The 13,944-nt window shown below is 34.1% G+C and overlaps 3 protein-coding genes across 3 annotated transcripts; 1 reads left to right on the forward strand and 2 right to left on the reverse strand.

The window, feature by feature from the left end:
* Window positions 1–2,841: 2,841 nt before the first annotated feature.
* Window positions 2,842–3,957, forward strand: SAPINGB_P003800 (uncharacterized protein; the record flags this gene model as incomplete). Its single annotated transcript, XM_031998515.1, has 4 exons — window positions 2,842–2,960; window positions 3,298–3,358; window positions 3,407–3,547; window positions 3,604–3,957. 4 exons carry the CDS (start codon window positions 2,842–2,844, stop codon window positions 3,955–3,957), a joined length of 675 nt encoding a protein of 224 aa, XP_031854406.1.
* Window positions 3,958–5,170: 1,213 nt separating this feature from the next.
* On the reverse strand, window positions 5,171–7,267 carry SAPINGB_P003801 (uncharacterized protein; the record flags this gene model as incomplete). The annotated part of the gene is made up of 1 exon (XM_031998516.1): window positions 5,171–7,267. The coding sequence occupies one exon, from the start codon at window positions 7,265–7,267 to the stop codon at window positions 5,171–5,173; it is 2,097 nt and encodes a 698-aa protein (XP_031854407.1).
* A 736-nt stretch (window positions 7,268–8,003) lies between these two features.
* SAPINGB_P003802 (uncharacterized protein) lies at window positions 8,004–8,924 on the reverse strand (the record flags this gene model as incomplete). Its single annotated transcript, XM_031998517.1, has 1 exon — window positions 8,004–8,924. One exon carries the CDS (start codon window positions 8,922–8,924, stop codon window positions 8,004–8,006), a length of 921 nt encoding a protein of 306 aa, XP_031854408.1.
* Window positions 8,925–13,944: the final 5,020 nt, after the last annotated feature.

The raw sequence follows: 13,944 nt of genomic DNA on the forward strand, positions 1-13,944 counted from the left end.
TCTAATGTTAAAGGTTTAATGGGGATTTTCTTTTTTTTTTTTTTTTTTGCTTTTTTTTAAAAAAGATAGATCAGTCTAATCGTGAACATGATTTAGAGCTGGGGAAAAAAGTATAATAAGCGAAATCGTACCAAAAGCATTTATCATTTAAAAGAGTGGCCTATGATTCATTATATGATAAGAAATAGATACACAATAACCATTTATTTTAATAATAATTTCTGTTCTACATAAGTTTAAACATTTCAAAAAATAAAAGACAAACACTTTTTTGATTTGAAGAAATAGTTGAACTGTTTAATTTAAAAAAATAAATAAAATAGTAAAGTAAAAGCAGGGTAATTAGCTTAAATCATGATCTCATTATCAATCTAGTTCATTAATAGCATATGATATATAAATAGCATGCCTATAATAATTTTGATAGTTTTGAGATTGTAAAAAGAGTTCCTAAAAATTACTTTTTTCTACTTTAATCTTCTTTAAACTTTCAAAATCATAAATATTACTTGAACTTGCATCCCATCAATAAAATACGGAACAGATTTTGTCTAAACGTACTAACAAATCATCATTCATTTTTTTCTGGTCGGTTCACCTCACCTTAACGTCACCGTTCTCTAAATCTTTAACAGAAACTGCTGTAGCTAACTGTTTCGTACGTTTTCTAAAAAAAAAACAAACAAAAATGTGGCTGTTATTCCGATGCGGTTTCTTCTCCCCCTTCCCCTTCCCCCTTTTTTTTTTTATCCTATATATGTTTGTGGGATTCTCCGCAAGTAACGAAAATGTCTGCCATACAAGACTTTTGGTCAAAATCTCCGACGGCTTTTCCATGGAAATTTTGCTGGCGAAAAGTTGCCTTGTAGGTATCTTTTTTCAAAAAACAATATACATAAAAAAGCCAATATTTCCTACATTAAAATAATTTAATAAAGCCATGATTGCTAAAATTAAAATATTTTTGATTGTTCATATAATCTAATAATTAAAAGCTTGACAGTTATTTAAAAAAAATCCTTTGGGCACAGACTTTACAAACACCACCAAGCACTGCCTTTACTTATCTTAACCCCTACCCTTGTGGAATATAGACATTTACTGAAAATAGGTTACATTTTGGCTTGTGACTTGGCCTCTAGGTTAAATAATTCTATTTCTGTGTGATAAAAATAGCTTATACCCTTACCCTAAAATAATAAATCAAATCATTCATTCATTCATTCATTCATTCATTCATTCATTCATTCATTCATTCATTCGTAAGGAAAGCTTGAACTTTTAAAGACTTTATTGCGGAACTACAAAGCCTAACAAAAAAATAGCTACTTTATTTTTAAAATAAATGAATTCTAATAAAAAAAAGAATATATTTACTCCAATTGCTAGCAAACAGGTCATTATAAGCATAAGTGTACCCCGATAAGATATGGAATCCCATGAAAATTTATACCCGTATCTAATAATCAACTTAGTCAAGCTATAAATATTTGTCTATTTTTTGCTATAAAACACAGATATGTACTTATATTATATATAATTCAATCATATATAGGTTTTAAGATATACGTTCTTATAAAATGTGGTTTGACATTTAGATATAACAATTATAGATAAGCTTAACGAAACTAATAATTAAAAACAAAATTGAAATCTTTAAGAGAGCAAAGTTTATATACAGAAAGAAATACAAGACTGATAACTAGGATTTTTTTCTTTATAATTTGCTTCGAAATTTAGCAACATGTGGATTTCAATCTATACTAGTAAAAAGTGTAACCTTATTTTTCACCTTAATTTATTTTGTGGTAGTTAAACAAAAGATTTTTTTAACCTAGAAGCCAAGTCATAAGTCAAAATGTAACTTACTTTAACAAAACCCTCAAATTCCACAAGGGTTGGGGTTAAATATAATTTTAAAATACTACTCTACTTTTCTATCAAGAAGTTTGCCAACCTTTTTAAAAAGATAATATTGGCATATCTACACTTTGATTAGACTTTTTTTTTTTAAAAAAAATGGTTAAGATGATATCCTTATTTGCTTCAGCTCCTCCAACTTTTAAAATTTGAGAAAACTAAAAGCCTACATTCCTGTTGGTTGAAGTAATTCTAATTTGATGACAAAAAAAAAAAAATTATTAGAGGGCGCTCAAATAAAAGTAAAAAAAAAGCTCAAGACCCAGCCATCTTTTACTCCAAAACAGTTGAAAACTGGAATTACTGAACTATTAAGACATTCTAAACTGGTCAATGTTTTTTTTTTTTTTTTTTTTGGTTTATATAACAATTCTTTTCGAAATATATTTCTAAGATGCATAACTCTAACAAGAAAGACCATGTATGATCAATTATGATCAATATTCAGGAAGAACTTTTAACAACTTTGCCTAAGGTTGGTATTTTTTTTTTAATATTTTTCAAATATTTCAACTTTCGAAAGATAGAAATAACCCAAAAAATAGATTCCTTTTTTTTTTTTTTTTTTTTATTAACCACTAGTCGATTAATATAATTTCAGAAATGTAGTTGTTTTAAACTTCAATTACAACGACTTCAATAGGTCAAAACTTAGCAAAAATTCCAAAAGATATAGATTATTGTTTGTACAAAATTTTTGATCACCTGTGTTGTTTTTAAGTAGTGTTACTAGGAAAGCTGAAATCATGGAATGACTTGAAAAAAATAATACAGAATTCTGTTTGAACCTCCTTTCAGTCACGCCGGTTTAGCACTTCTAGCAAACATCTGTCTTAAAATCACCACTTTTGCGACAGAGTCATGTTTTCTACTTTCAACGCAACAGCGACTTCATCTTGAATTCCTAGTTTCTCAACAACAATGGCTCCAGTGACTTCCAGGGTTGAATATAGTCCTGATAAGAGGACTAGAATTTATATGAAGTACAAAATGGGAATTTCTCAGCGGCGTATCGCATTTGAAGAAAGAGTGTCACCAGGGTCAGTGTCTGGCATCATTCGACGATATCCTATCCAAAATAATGCCTCTAGTTGTGGACGGTCAGGACGACCACCAAAGCTTTCCGATAGGAATAAAAGGGCTATTTTCCGAGTCATTAGGAAAGATCATTTTATTAAAATGCAAGATCTTATTGTTGCCGTTGATTTAAATGTCTCTAAACGTACTATTTTGAGATGGCTCAAACATGAAGGCATCCATCATCAACGCGCTCTCCGACGGCCATTACTAACTCCAACGATTGCGGAAAAACGCCTAAATTTTGCAAGAATGTATAAAGATGAACCAGAAAGCTTTTTGGAAGCATTGGATTTCAAGTGATGAGTCTACAATTGCTCGTGGTGATGGCGAAAAGCAGGAGTGGGTTTTATGCCCAAAAGTATGTTTTATTCACATTACAATTCCTTCATCTATTTACAAATAATAGGGACAACGATTAGATATTCAATATGTACAGCCAAAAGGTAAGCCCTCACGTCATTCTCAGATGTTCTGGGGTGCAATTTCCTTTTCCTCTCGATCGTCTTTATGGCCGCTTCATGGAGACCCTACATCTGCTCGCGGAGGTGTTACTAGCCACTGTATTCTCGAATGCCTTCAAGATCAACTTCAAAAATTGCACAGTCGGGTTCTATATTTGTTCAAGATAACGCACCTACACATAAAGCTCGAATTGTTCAGAATTGGCTGCGTGAATGGGCCGAACAGAATGGGGTTACTTTAGTGGATTTGCCTCCTTATTCACCTGATCTTAATCCAATTGAGAACATATGGAAACTGCTTAAGGAAGAAATCTGTAAAAGATTTCCGGAACTATCACTATTACCTCAGAATAATCAGTCATTAAATAAGTTATGCGAAGCAGCTGTGGAAGTCTGGGAGGATTTCCATCAGGACCTCATAAATAAGCTAGTCTTATCAATGCCCCGAAGACTTCAAGCTGTAGTAGATGCAAACGGCTGGTACACAAAATATTAAACAAGTATATATATCTCTATAATATAAGGAACCTATATCTCAAGTTATGTATGAATTGAATTAAATTTGGTAAAGAGATCCGTTTTGAAAGTGATGTGGTGAAGAAAAATAAAATTGGTGATGTGGGAGTGAATCGTCAATTTTGTCTCCCCACTGTATATTTTACAAATTTGATCATAGGCTTAAGTAGAGATTTAATTTTAATTTTTTAAAAAAAAAGAAAAAAAGACAAATTCTATGATCTTGAAAAAATCGATACAACTTAAATTGACATTTAAAACTACAAAATTTCAGCTATTTGAGAAGAACTCTAGTTAAGAAAGCTTTTTCATAAAAATTTAAGAGTTGATGTTGAAAACCGCATCCCTTTCTTCACAAGTTAAAAGATAGACTTAGAAGCGGGACAGCGAGTAAAAACTACTCAATTCACAACATGCAAGCTCGTTTCACTTATGTATAATTTATGTCAAGTTAGATTTACTGAATTGCAAGCAATTGAATTGAAAATGTTAAAAAGAAATTATCAACACGACAACGTCTTCCAAAAAAAAATCCAACAAAATTCCTCATACTATTGCTCCGATTATTAAAATCATAAGCAGAAATCAAAAATTAAAAAACCCGATCTACCCATACAGATAGTCGGCAGGAGACTGTAGTACGCGAAGTGCAATGCTTAAGAGTCATTCCCTAGCAAGACAAAAAGCCAATACTTAAGGTAAGCCATCTAAAAAGACACGAATGCCTTTTTAAACAACCAATGACTAAATACCAGTCTCCGAGGTCACACGAAATTTATGAGCTTCGGTAACGTTTCTAGGTAAGTATGGGGAAAAAAGAAGAAGAAAATCCCAAAAGAGGTGGGAACTTGCTGTTATTTATACTTTTTTTTTTCTAATAGACATTTTCTGCAAGGTGGCGTTAACAAGAGAGGGTAACAAAGGGTTTTTAGGGTATACTATGATATAAAAAATTGAAAATAATTAAACCTATTATTAATAAATATTACATAATAATTAATAACCATATGATTATCAAATAGGGTAGGTACACCAATTTACATCAAGATGACAAGAAAAAAAACAATCTATGTATTAACTAAAACAATACTCCAATGCATATAAATAAAATGTCCCAAAATAAATAAATAAATATCCCAAAATGTTTCTTGGTCAATGCTATAATATCCCATTTTAATTTTTTCCCCATTACCTTAGACAACTGTAGAGGAAGTTGACAGAAAATCATTTCGGTTTGTGCTCCGGTCATAAACCCGAGTGTAGGCTGACCGCGGCAACACTTTCCCGGCGCCCGCGCCTGTGTGCACGTGTACTTGCATGACTCCCTTTCCAGTCATTGGTACTGCTGGAGCTGTAGCAGGAATTGAAACGATTTCTGAAACTGTGGCCCTAATACGGTCCTTGCTGTTGTGACGCTTTGGTGCTGGCGCAGACGCAGTAGTAACAGTTGGTGTTGTTGTCGTTGTTGTCGTTGCTGTTGCAGGCGGTGTAGTGCCAAGTTCGCGAAGAGGAATCGAGGGTTGATGCGAAATAGTAAAAGAATAACGACGACGTTCGCGTGAATCGTCATCATCGTCGATGTCAGATTCAAGATCACTGGAGAGCGCGTTTTCTTCGTCACCTTGGTATTCCTGATCTCCAAGCAAGGGCGATCCTTCACCGCCGTGCTCATCATCGTCTTGGTCCTCGTCTTCATTATTTCTGTCGTGTGTGCTTATATGCGAAGTTCTGCGCGAATGTGGGAGATGGATCCGTGCCTCGCGAGCCTTTTTGTTCGACCACCATTTATATACAGCCACAAAAATACCTGATCCAAGAATGAGAACCATACCCAGTAAGGACCAAAGATCAGGAGTTTTATGCCAAATGACTTTTTCCCAAAGTAATGTCCAGAACATGAGCGTATATGTAGCCATAGCTGCGCGGCCAGCTGTTACGCGCTGAATACCAGCTGTAAGGCAAAACTGGAAGAGGAAGCCAAAAACACCAAGAAGCAGGAGGAGAAACCATTGAAGGGCTGTCTGAGGCATGACAAAATGAAGACCAGGAGTGACAGTAAGGCCAACAGTCGAGACGATAAAAGACCATAAAGCAAAGTAAGAAACCGAAATGAGAGGATGTGCACGGCGACCAATTTTACGAATGACTATATAAACACTGGAAGCACCGCAAACACCCAAAAGCGCGACGAGAACAGCGCGAACGCGCATTGCTTCTGGAATATCTGGTGTATCATTAGAGCTTTCTGAATGATGGCCAATTTTAAAAAGGAATGAGGGTTTAGAGATGATGACAACACCTATGAGGGCAAATAATCCACCCAGAATTTCAATGGGAAGCAGAGGCTCATTGAGGAAATGCCAAGCAAAAACGGCTGTAAATACAGGTGTGAGAAAGGTGATAACGGCAGCATCAGATATTTCGAGGTAGTTGACCGAGTAATAGAGTCCGAAGACCCCAAAAAACCCAAATACACCACGACAGACAAGCAGTAGACGAATACCTTTTTCACCAAGAAGAAAGTCTGGGACGTGCTTATACCACATGAATGCTACGCAACCAATGTAAGTGATGCCCATACGAGCAAAAAGAACTTGAAATGGGTGAAATGGTGGGTCGGACGCTGTTTCGAGCAGACGCGTACTTGCAATCATGGCCGAGTTGAAGACCTGAGCGAGAAGGAGCAGCTTGACGCCGGCATGGGAAAACAAAATATGGTTAATGATAATCATTGCGCGTTCACGGATGGACTCTTTACGCAAAGGTCCCAAAGGTCCGTCAGAGTCATCATCTAAGCCGTCATAAGAGTCATCATCAGAGTTTGCTGCTGTGGGGTGGTTAAGTCTAGAGGGGTCGGAGTCCGGGAAGCCTCCGACCCGCTGCTCTTCATCAAGCAAAACATTACCTTCATCTTCTTCGGGTTTGATTGTGAGGGGGACAGGCATAACGACGTCAGCGGTAGTATACTGTGCACCTGTGGTTGTACCGGTAAGCGTATTGTTATCAGCGGCCGGGCTGTAGCTCGAACCAGGCGACGAGGCCACGGTGTCGTCTGACAGGGTATGCACGAGCGAGACAGCCTTATGTTCAAGGAGTGATGTTATGGTATTGGTTGTAGAGCCTAGAAATGTGTTTTGAGATAGTGGAGAGGTTGCAAAAGTAAAATCTTGGGATTCGAAGTCTTGGTTTAAAGAAGTGAGCGGATCCATCTCTTCAGCATCGAGATTAGACTCTGCTGGTCGCCGTTTGGCTGCGGTTTCTTTTGGGTCTGGAAACGATTCTGTTGGCATTGGACCTAATGAGGGGGAATGTTATTTTATAAGAATATTATAGGACCAGAGATAGTGAATAATAATATAATAATAGTAATCCTTTGGTTTATATTAGGAAGAAAATGATGAATAAAGAAAATAACTTAAAGAAGGTTTATAAAGGAGAAGAAAAAAAAGTCTCAGATGTCTTTTATTAGTAAATAAGAATTGGAAAAAGAACAGAACCCAATAAAAAAATAAATAAATAAAAAAAAGGCTTTCCAAAGACTTTACAAATGGATTGGAAAAATATTTCGCCATTTAGAGGAGAATTTTTAAAAAAAAAGACGCTTAAAAGCAGCAAAAAATTATTTGAGCCGCACATGATTACATAAACCACGTGAACCAACAGCCATGCACAAGAGGGCATTGTCGTTGCCATGTAGAAAGTGGAATATAACCAATTCTGACGGCCTTGAAAAAGCCTTTTTCATTTGTTTGATTCTTATCTTCTTTTTCTTTCTTTACTTTCAGCTCAGTTGCTAGAGCTGTTCAAATTTTTTAACCAAGGTTCGTTGTAAATACCGTTGGTTAACTACTTTGTGGGTGGCATCGATAAGCCTTGCCAAGCACCCAATCGAATCTCCCACCATAATGTGCACGCGACCAAACATCACTTAAACTAATTCATTTGTGAAACACTAAATTTTAATGAAAACCTATAAACCTGCTAAAGACTGTTCATGAAACTTATAAGTATAATTTACTGTTTTATTTATTTGAAAACACGCTTAGCCACCTCTTCAGGGGTTTCAAAAGCATCAGCAATAACGGCCTCTGCATTGGCCTCGTAGTCTGCAAGACCCTGTGTGAACAAAGCCTGTAACACTGCGAAAAAGTCATCGCGACCCTTGACACCATTCTCAACCACCTGGGTTGCACGGTCAACAATCTCATTCTGGGGCTTTTCAGTCAGTGCAACTTCTTTTCCTGTTAGCTTGCTAATGATGTCAGCAACAGTCTTGCCACTCAGGGACCCGCCCTTGATGAATAGCTCGTCAGGAAGCTTGCCGGCTTCCTCAGGTGTGGCCGACTTGGTCACAAGTGCAGCAACACTGCGACCAATATCCACCAACGAAGTGGTTGCATACTCTTTGTCGGGAACATACGTTTGTGCTTCAGTTGTAGACTGAAGTCCACCTGCACCAGGCACGCGGAACGCAAACTCGGTAAAGAGACCATTGTACACGGCTACAGTCTTAAGACCCTTGTCACGGGCTTGTTGAGTAGCCTTAATCTTAAAGTCGAAGACTGGTGCATATTTTCCCAACGCCTTTTCAGTAGTGGGGACCCCAAACTCAGATGCAACATAGAGATTTGTTTTTGCCTTGGCAGCTGCATCGGAAATTTTGTCATGAGAGAACCCAGTGCCAGCAAGATTGACTATAGCAGTAGCTCCTTCAAATGCTTCTGCAAGGCCTTCACCAGTGGCTGCATCAGCCTTGTAGAACTTGAAAAGGTCAGGAGAGGCTTCAATGGCAGGAATAGCAGCTTTGGCTTTAGTCTCATCACGAGTAACGAGACGAATTGGAGTTGAGATTTGGGACTTGTAAGGTTCGGAAATGAGAGCGTTAATGACGTGCTTGGCAAGGAAGCCAGTCAAGCCAACAATAGCAACAGTGGGAGCAGCAGTCATTTTGAAGTAATTGTGATTGTTATTAGTTATATGAGAGTAATTGAAAAGTTATAAGCTTAGAAGTGATTGAAAAGTTCGAGTAAGATGGACAATGAGAAATGAATTGAAAAAAAGGTTGATCTTGGCCTCCTTTTATACATATTTTTTTTTTTGCTCAAGAGTGATATGAGAACCTTTGAGAAGGGTGGCACGCCAGAAGGTCATTAATTCTCGCAATTGCGCGCACATGTGTCAAAAAGAAAGACGAAGAAATTTTAATAATATCACCATTTTTAGTTTCTCCACATACACAAAGTCACAGACTATCTCGCCATTTTGCCAATCACTCTCGTGTACCCAAGGGGAAAAGCCAATTAAAAAACACGCAAGCAGGAATTAAATCTACATCATTGAAGAGTATTTTATACTATACCAATAGAAGAAACTAATAAATATTAAGAAAAGGTTTTTTTTAGTGATTTTTGGGCTTTGTTTAAACTATTAGTGTGAAAAGACTATTTGAACTGTTGCCCAGTAATTATTACCAATCGCAATTATTTCTAGAAAACTGCTTTTACAACTCATATTGTAAGCTATTGTACCATAATACCGAACTTGTTAACACATTAATTTTAAGGAAAATACGTGTATTAAGATGGCCTGTCCGTTAATTCAATAGTACCAAGTTTGGTAAGGCCACTCTCTAGTGCCAGAGCGATTATACACAAACAACCTAATAAAATGCCTTCACTTAATATTGTAAACTTAAAGTCCTTTGTTTAAGGAGCCAAACTTTCTCGAAGAAATCTCCAAAACTAGATTTTTTTCTTTCTTGTATTTTAATAGAGCAGACCTTTTCTTGATAGAAGGCTGTTTAAAAGTACCTCTTCAATGATTTTTGACTCTTCTTCTGGGACAGCAACAGGTTTCAAATCGGCTCACCAAGAAGCACGATTTCTGTCGTCAAAACCACGGAGAAACCGTTCATAGATCACAAAAAGTATAAGATAAATGGTGTTATAGTTACTCTATTAAACATCATTCCAAGCTGATATAGACCCCACATGAGAGAGAATCATCATGCTAATAGGGTTTGATGTCCAAATCGCCTTAACTAAATCAACCCAATAAACAGCCCAGGCCCATATTACGGGCATCCTCAACAAAGTCAACGAAAAAAACTCCTGAGAGCAGAGAAAACGAGCTCCAATTAGGTGGCAACTTGATCATGAATAAGCTCTTTATCTGAAGCCAAACTAGCATATGTTAAGAATTTCAAGGCCGGCAAGAATGTTATTGCTTCCAGACTGAGTATTGGTACAACCAAGAAAGGCGGAAGACAAAAGTCATCTTAGTTAGAGGGTTTAATTGATGTACAGGAAGACAAGCCAGTGCCATTAGGAGTACCAATGGCACTGAAGTGAAACCAAGCTTCAAAGACAGAGTTTATTACGTCAAGTACTGATAAAGTTGGAAATCGCGGAAAACTGGGCAAATACATTTTATAAGTCAAAGAAAGCCTCTAAATCTGCCTTGATTAGGGCAGGCAACTTTTCAGTACTCTCATTAGTATTAAAGGCGGATTCTGGAATCTTCATGATGCAAGTTATAAAAGCAAGGACTTCGGGGCTTGGTTCAACTTCAAAAATCGAGAAAACAACTAGTTCAAGTTAAGTTAATTTTTTAAAAACCGTAGTAAAACTAATTAAGAGAATAAGTAAAAAGTTTAGTTCACATTAAGAGAGGTTAGAGGGGATGAAAATCCCTATGAATCAATATAAAAGCGGTTACAATCAATATTCTTGATTCATGGTGGTGGAGATATATATATTAGACTACGAATTACCTAAGAGTATTGCAACAGGGCGTATATTGTAGACTAACACTAATTAGTAAAATACAGCCTTCGCATGCTGTATTCGAGAATGGTCTTAAGACTTTTTTCTTGAAGTTGATTCCTAAAGCAATAACTGAAATAGCAGTTAAATAATGGTATGTAATTGAGAGCCTATTATATGACTTGGTGTTAGCTTGAAAATCTATGAAATTTTGTTTGGATTGCGATGACGATCAGCGATAAATCTCAGTAGGGTTCTTATAACTCTGTATGGAATATCTTTATTGGCCTTAAAAAAGTCATGTAGTGTTTGATACAATCTTATTTAACCTAATAATGAAAAGTTCTTCTGCAAAGTCTAAGGTAAGTTTATTTTATATCCAAGTCTGATAAGAGTTCTATATCCAATTTCAAGAAAAGGTTTTGCTTCACTGATTGGAATTAACTTTTTCTCTTCATGATATTGTACCAAGCATAAAAATAATATCTCGTTGAAGCAATCATACCTGGGTATTCAGTAGGAAGCTAAAATCCAATTAATCGATTCACAACTCATTATATTTAATAAGTGTAACCTCACATTGTTTTTACAAAAAGAAAAAGTAACAAGGCATATTGAATTAGTAATAATCTGAATTGCGCTGTATTTTTCTTAATATTGTCTTATAAGACAATAAATTATTTCATGGATCAATAGATGAAAAAATTGCTATATGCTTATCTTATTTGCATACCTGACTTCAACTTTTTTTTTGCAAAGAACTAATAATCGGATTTTAAGCCAATAATATGCATTAAAATGTTGAACATCTTAAATATAAACCCATTCACAATAAACTTGACTAAAGTGTAATATTTGTTTAGTGGTTTATAATTGAGGTTAAAAAATTTCTTCGACTAAATTTTGGAGACCAGAATATTTCTTTCTGGCCATGCAATGAAAACTAATCAAGAAAAACACTTAAATACTTTTGTATTGCATAGACCTCAATGGAAGATATAATTTTTTGAGTGGAATTTTTGATAAAAATAACTTAAAGTTAGTTTGTTCTTTTTTTTTTTTTTTTTTTTTTTCAACTAGAGAGTGTTTTAAAAACTCATTTTTTTAAAGAAATTAAGCAAAACTGAAGGTAGATAAGTTATGAAGTTTAAAAATAAATTGGAATAAGCTTACATGTGGGTTTTTGATAATTATCTTCCATTTCTTTCAAAACTTGGAACTGAGTTTCGGTATTTAACTAGGAATTTTCATTTTTGAAAAAGAAACATATAGTTGATCTTGTATAGAATAAAAAAATAAAATAAAACAACATCTAAAAAATGATGCTTTTGATCTTTTCAATATTTGGTAACGACTTTTAAAAAATATTGTGAATCACATATTCGAAATCTCAATAAACAGTTATAATTTTTATATCTGATACAAAGGAATAATCGGTGCTCATTATTTCATTACACCATTGCACTATAATTGTTTTTCTAAATTGTAAAAATTTTGATTGTCTATTGCTATTAAAGTCAATTTCAGTGATAAAGACGAAACAAATAGCTTTAGAAAAGCATAAATAATTGTTGCAAAATTTGTCCAATGTTGTTTTATAATATTAAGAAAAGTCCTACAAATTATCTATTTTGATTAAGATTCAAAGATTGTAATTGAATTTCTTTTTATTTACATTTATTTTTATTTAAACAGTTATTAAAAATATTTTCAATTTATTATTGACAAATATACCCTTGTCATTTGTATAAATTTTATTTGTTAGAAATATTTAAGAAATGTTAATTAGGAAAAAAAAAATGAAAAAATTTTCGAATTGCGATATCATATATTAAAAAAACATATGGTTTTTAGTTTTAATACTGGTCAAAAAAAGATGAAAATGGTTAAATTTATGACCAGTTAGATCCTTTTTTTATGAATTACTGTAAATAATTAATTTGAATAAATGTTGTTGTTTGTATTAGTATAAAAACAAATAAAAAATCCAGAAATACTCAATAAAGCAAAAGAAAATAGTTTTTGAAAACAATTACATAAATAACAACTTTGGAAATCACATCTTGAAATCGTTAGAGAAAAGTTTATATATTTCAACCTTATTAAATTCTTTTTGGAAATTACCTTTTTTGGTTCAAGATGACAATTTCGAATAAGGAACTAATTAGTTAATACTTTTGAACCAGGCATAGTCTTTTGGAATTACAAAAATAATCTTTAGAAGTACTTTGAAAAAGCTGAGCTTAAAAAACCTTTCTCAGAGACGAACACTAAGAGTTCTAAAAGTCACGTCAGCTTATAACTGAAACATTAGAATTATTTAGTGATGTCTTCAATCAAATTTGTCAATTAGTAGATGAATTTCCAGCATACAAAGCTCATCACGGCCGGGAAAGCAAAAGCAAAACCATCCTTTAGCATTTAAATATTTCAAGAGCAACGACAATAATAGGTTTTTTTTTTTTTTCAAAGGCCGACCTTTGGCTAACATTCATATCTATCAACAATTGATGCTCTTGGCCAACAAAGAAATAAATTTTTATGCATTAAATATTCTCATCACAACAGATCTTTCAACTAGCTATTGAAAAAAGAAGCGGCAAAAAATGAAGGGTAACAGTATTTATGATTACATAAACAACAGTTAAAAATATGTTTTTGAAAATCCAGAGAATTTTGCAAAACACTATCGCCAAAAACCAATCTAATAAATTTAACTAGCACAGCCGGTTAAGTTGAAAAAGTTTTATTTTCTATCTCCATTATTTTGGTGAAAACGTTGATTTGGAAACTCATGCTTTAAGTTTTAATAGTTAAAACTTTTAGTTTATTTCTCATAGATTAAATTATGAGTACAATTATTTTCTAAATATTTCAAAATCATTTCAAAAAGGTTTGATTTTGGACAAATTTCAACGTTACTATGAGTCGAAGCTAATTTCTGACCTAATTTTTTGTTTTATAAAATTTACTTAACGCTTCCCCTTTTAGAAAAGTATGTTTAATACTGAATTGAGATTATTATTTTTTAACAGGTGATTCTTTGATGGCGTTCTTGGATTAACAGAACCTATAGTAGATAAATTATTGCACATTTAAAAACAGTCAGAACTAGCAAATTTTTATTTTAAAAGAATAAAACTTATCAATTTAATCAACTAGAAAATCTGATCAAAAAATTACAATTTATGAAAACCTCTTAT

This window comes from Magnusiomyces paraingens (genome assembly GCF_902498895.1).
Source record: "Magnusiomyces paraingens strain CBS 517.90 genome assembly, contig: contig3, whole genome shotgun sequence".
In the NCBI taxonomy this organism is placed as follows: Eukaryota; Fungi; Ascomycota; class Dipodascomycetes; order Dipodascales; family Dipodascaceae; genus Magnusiomyces; species Magnusiomyces paraingens.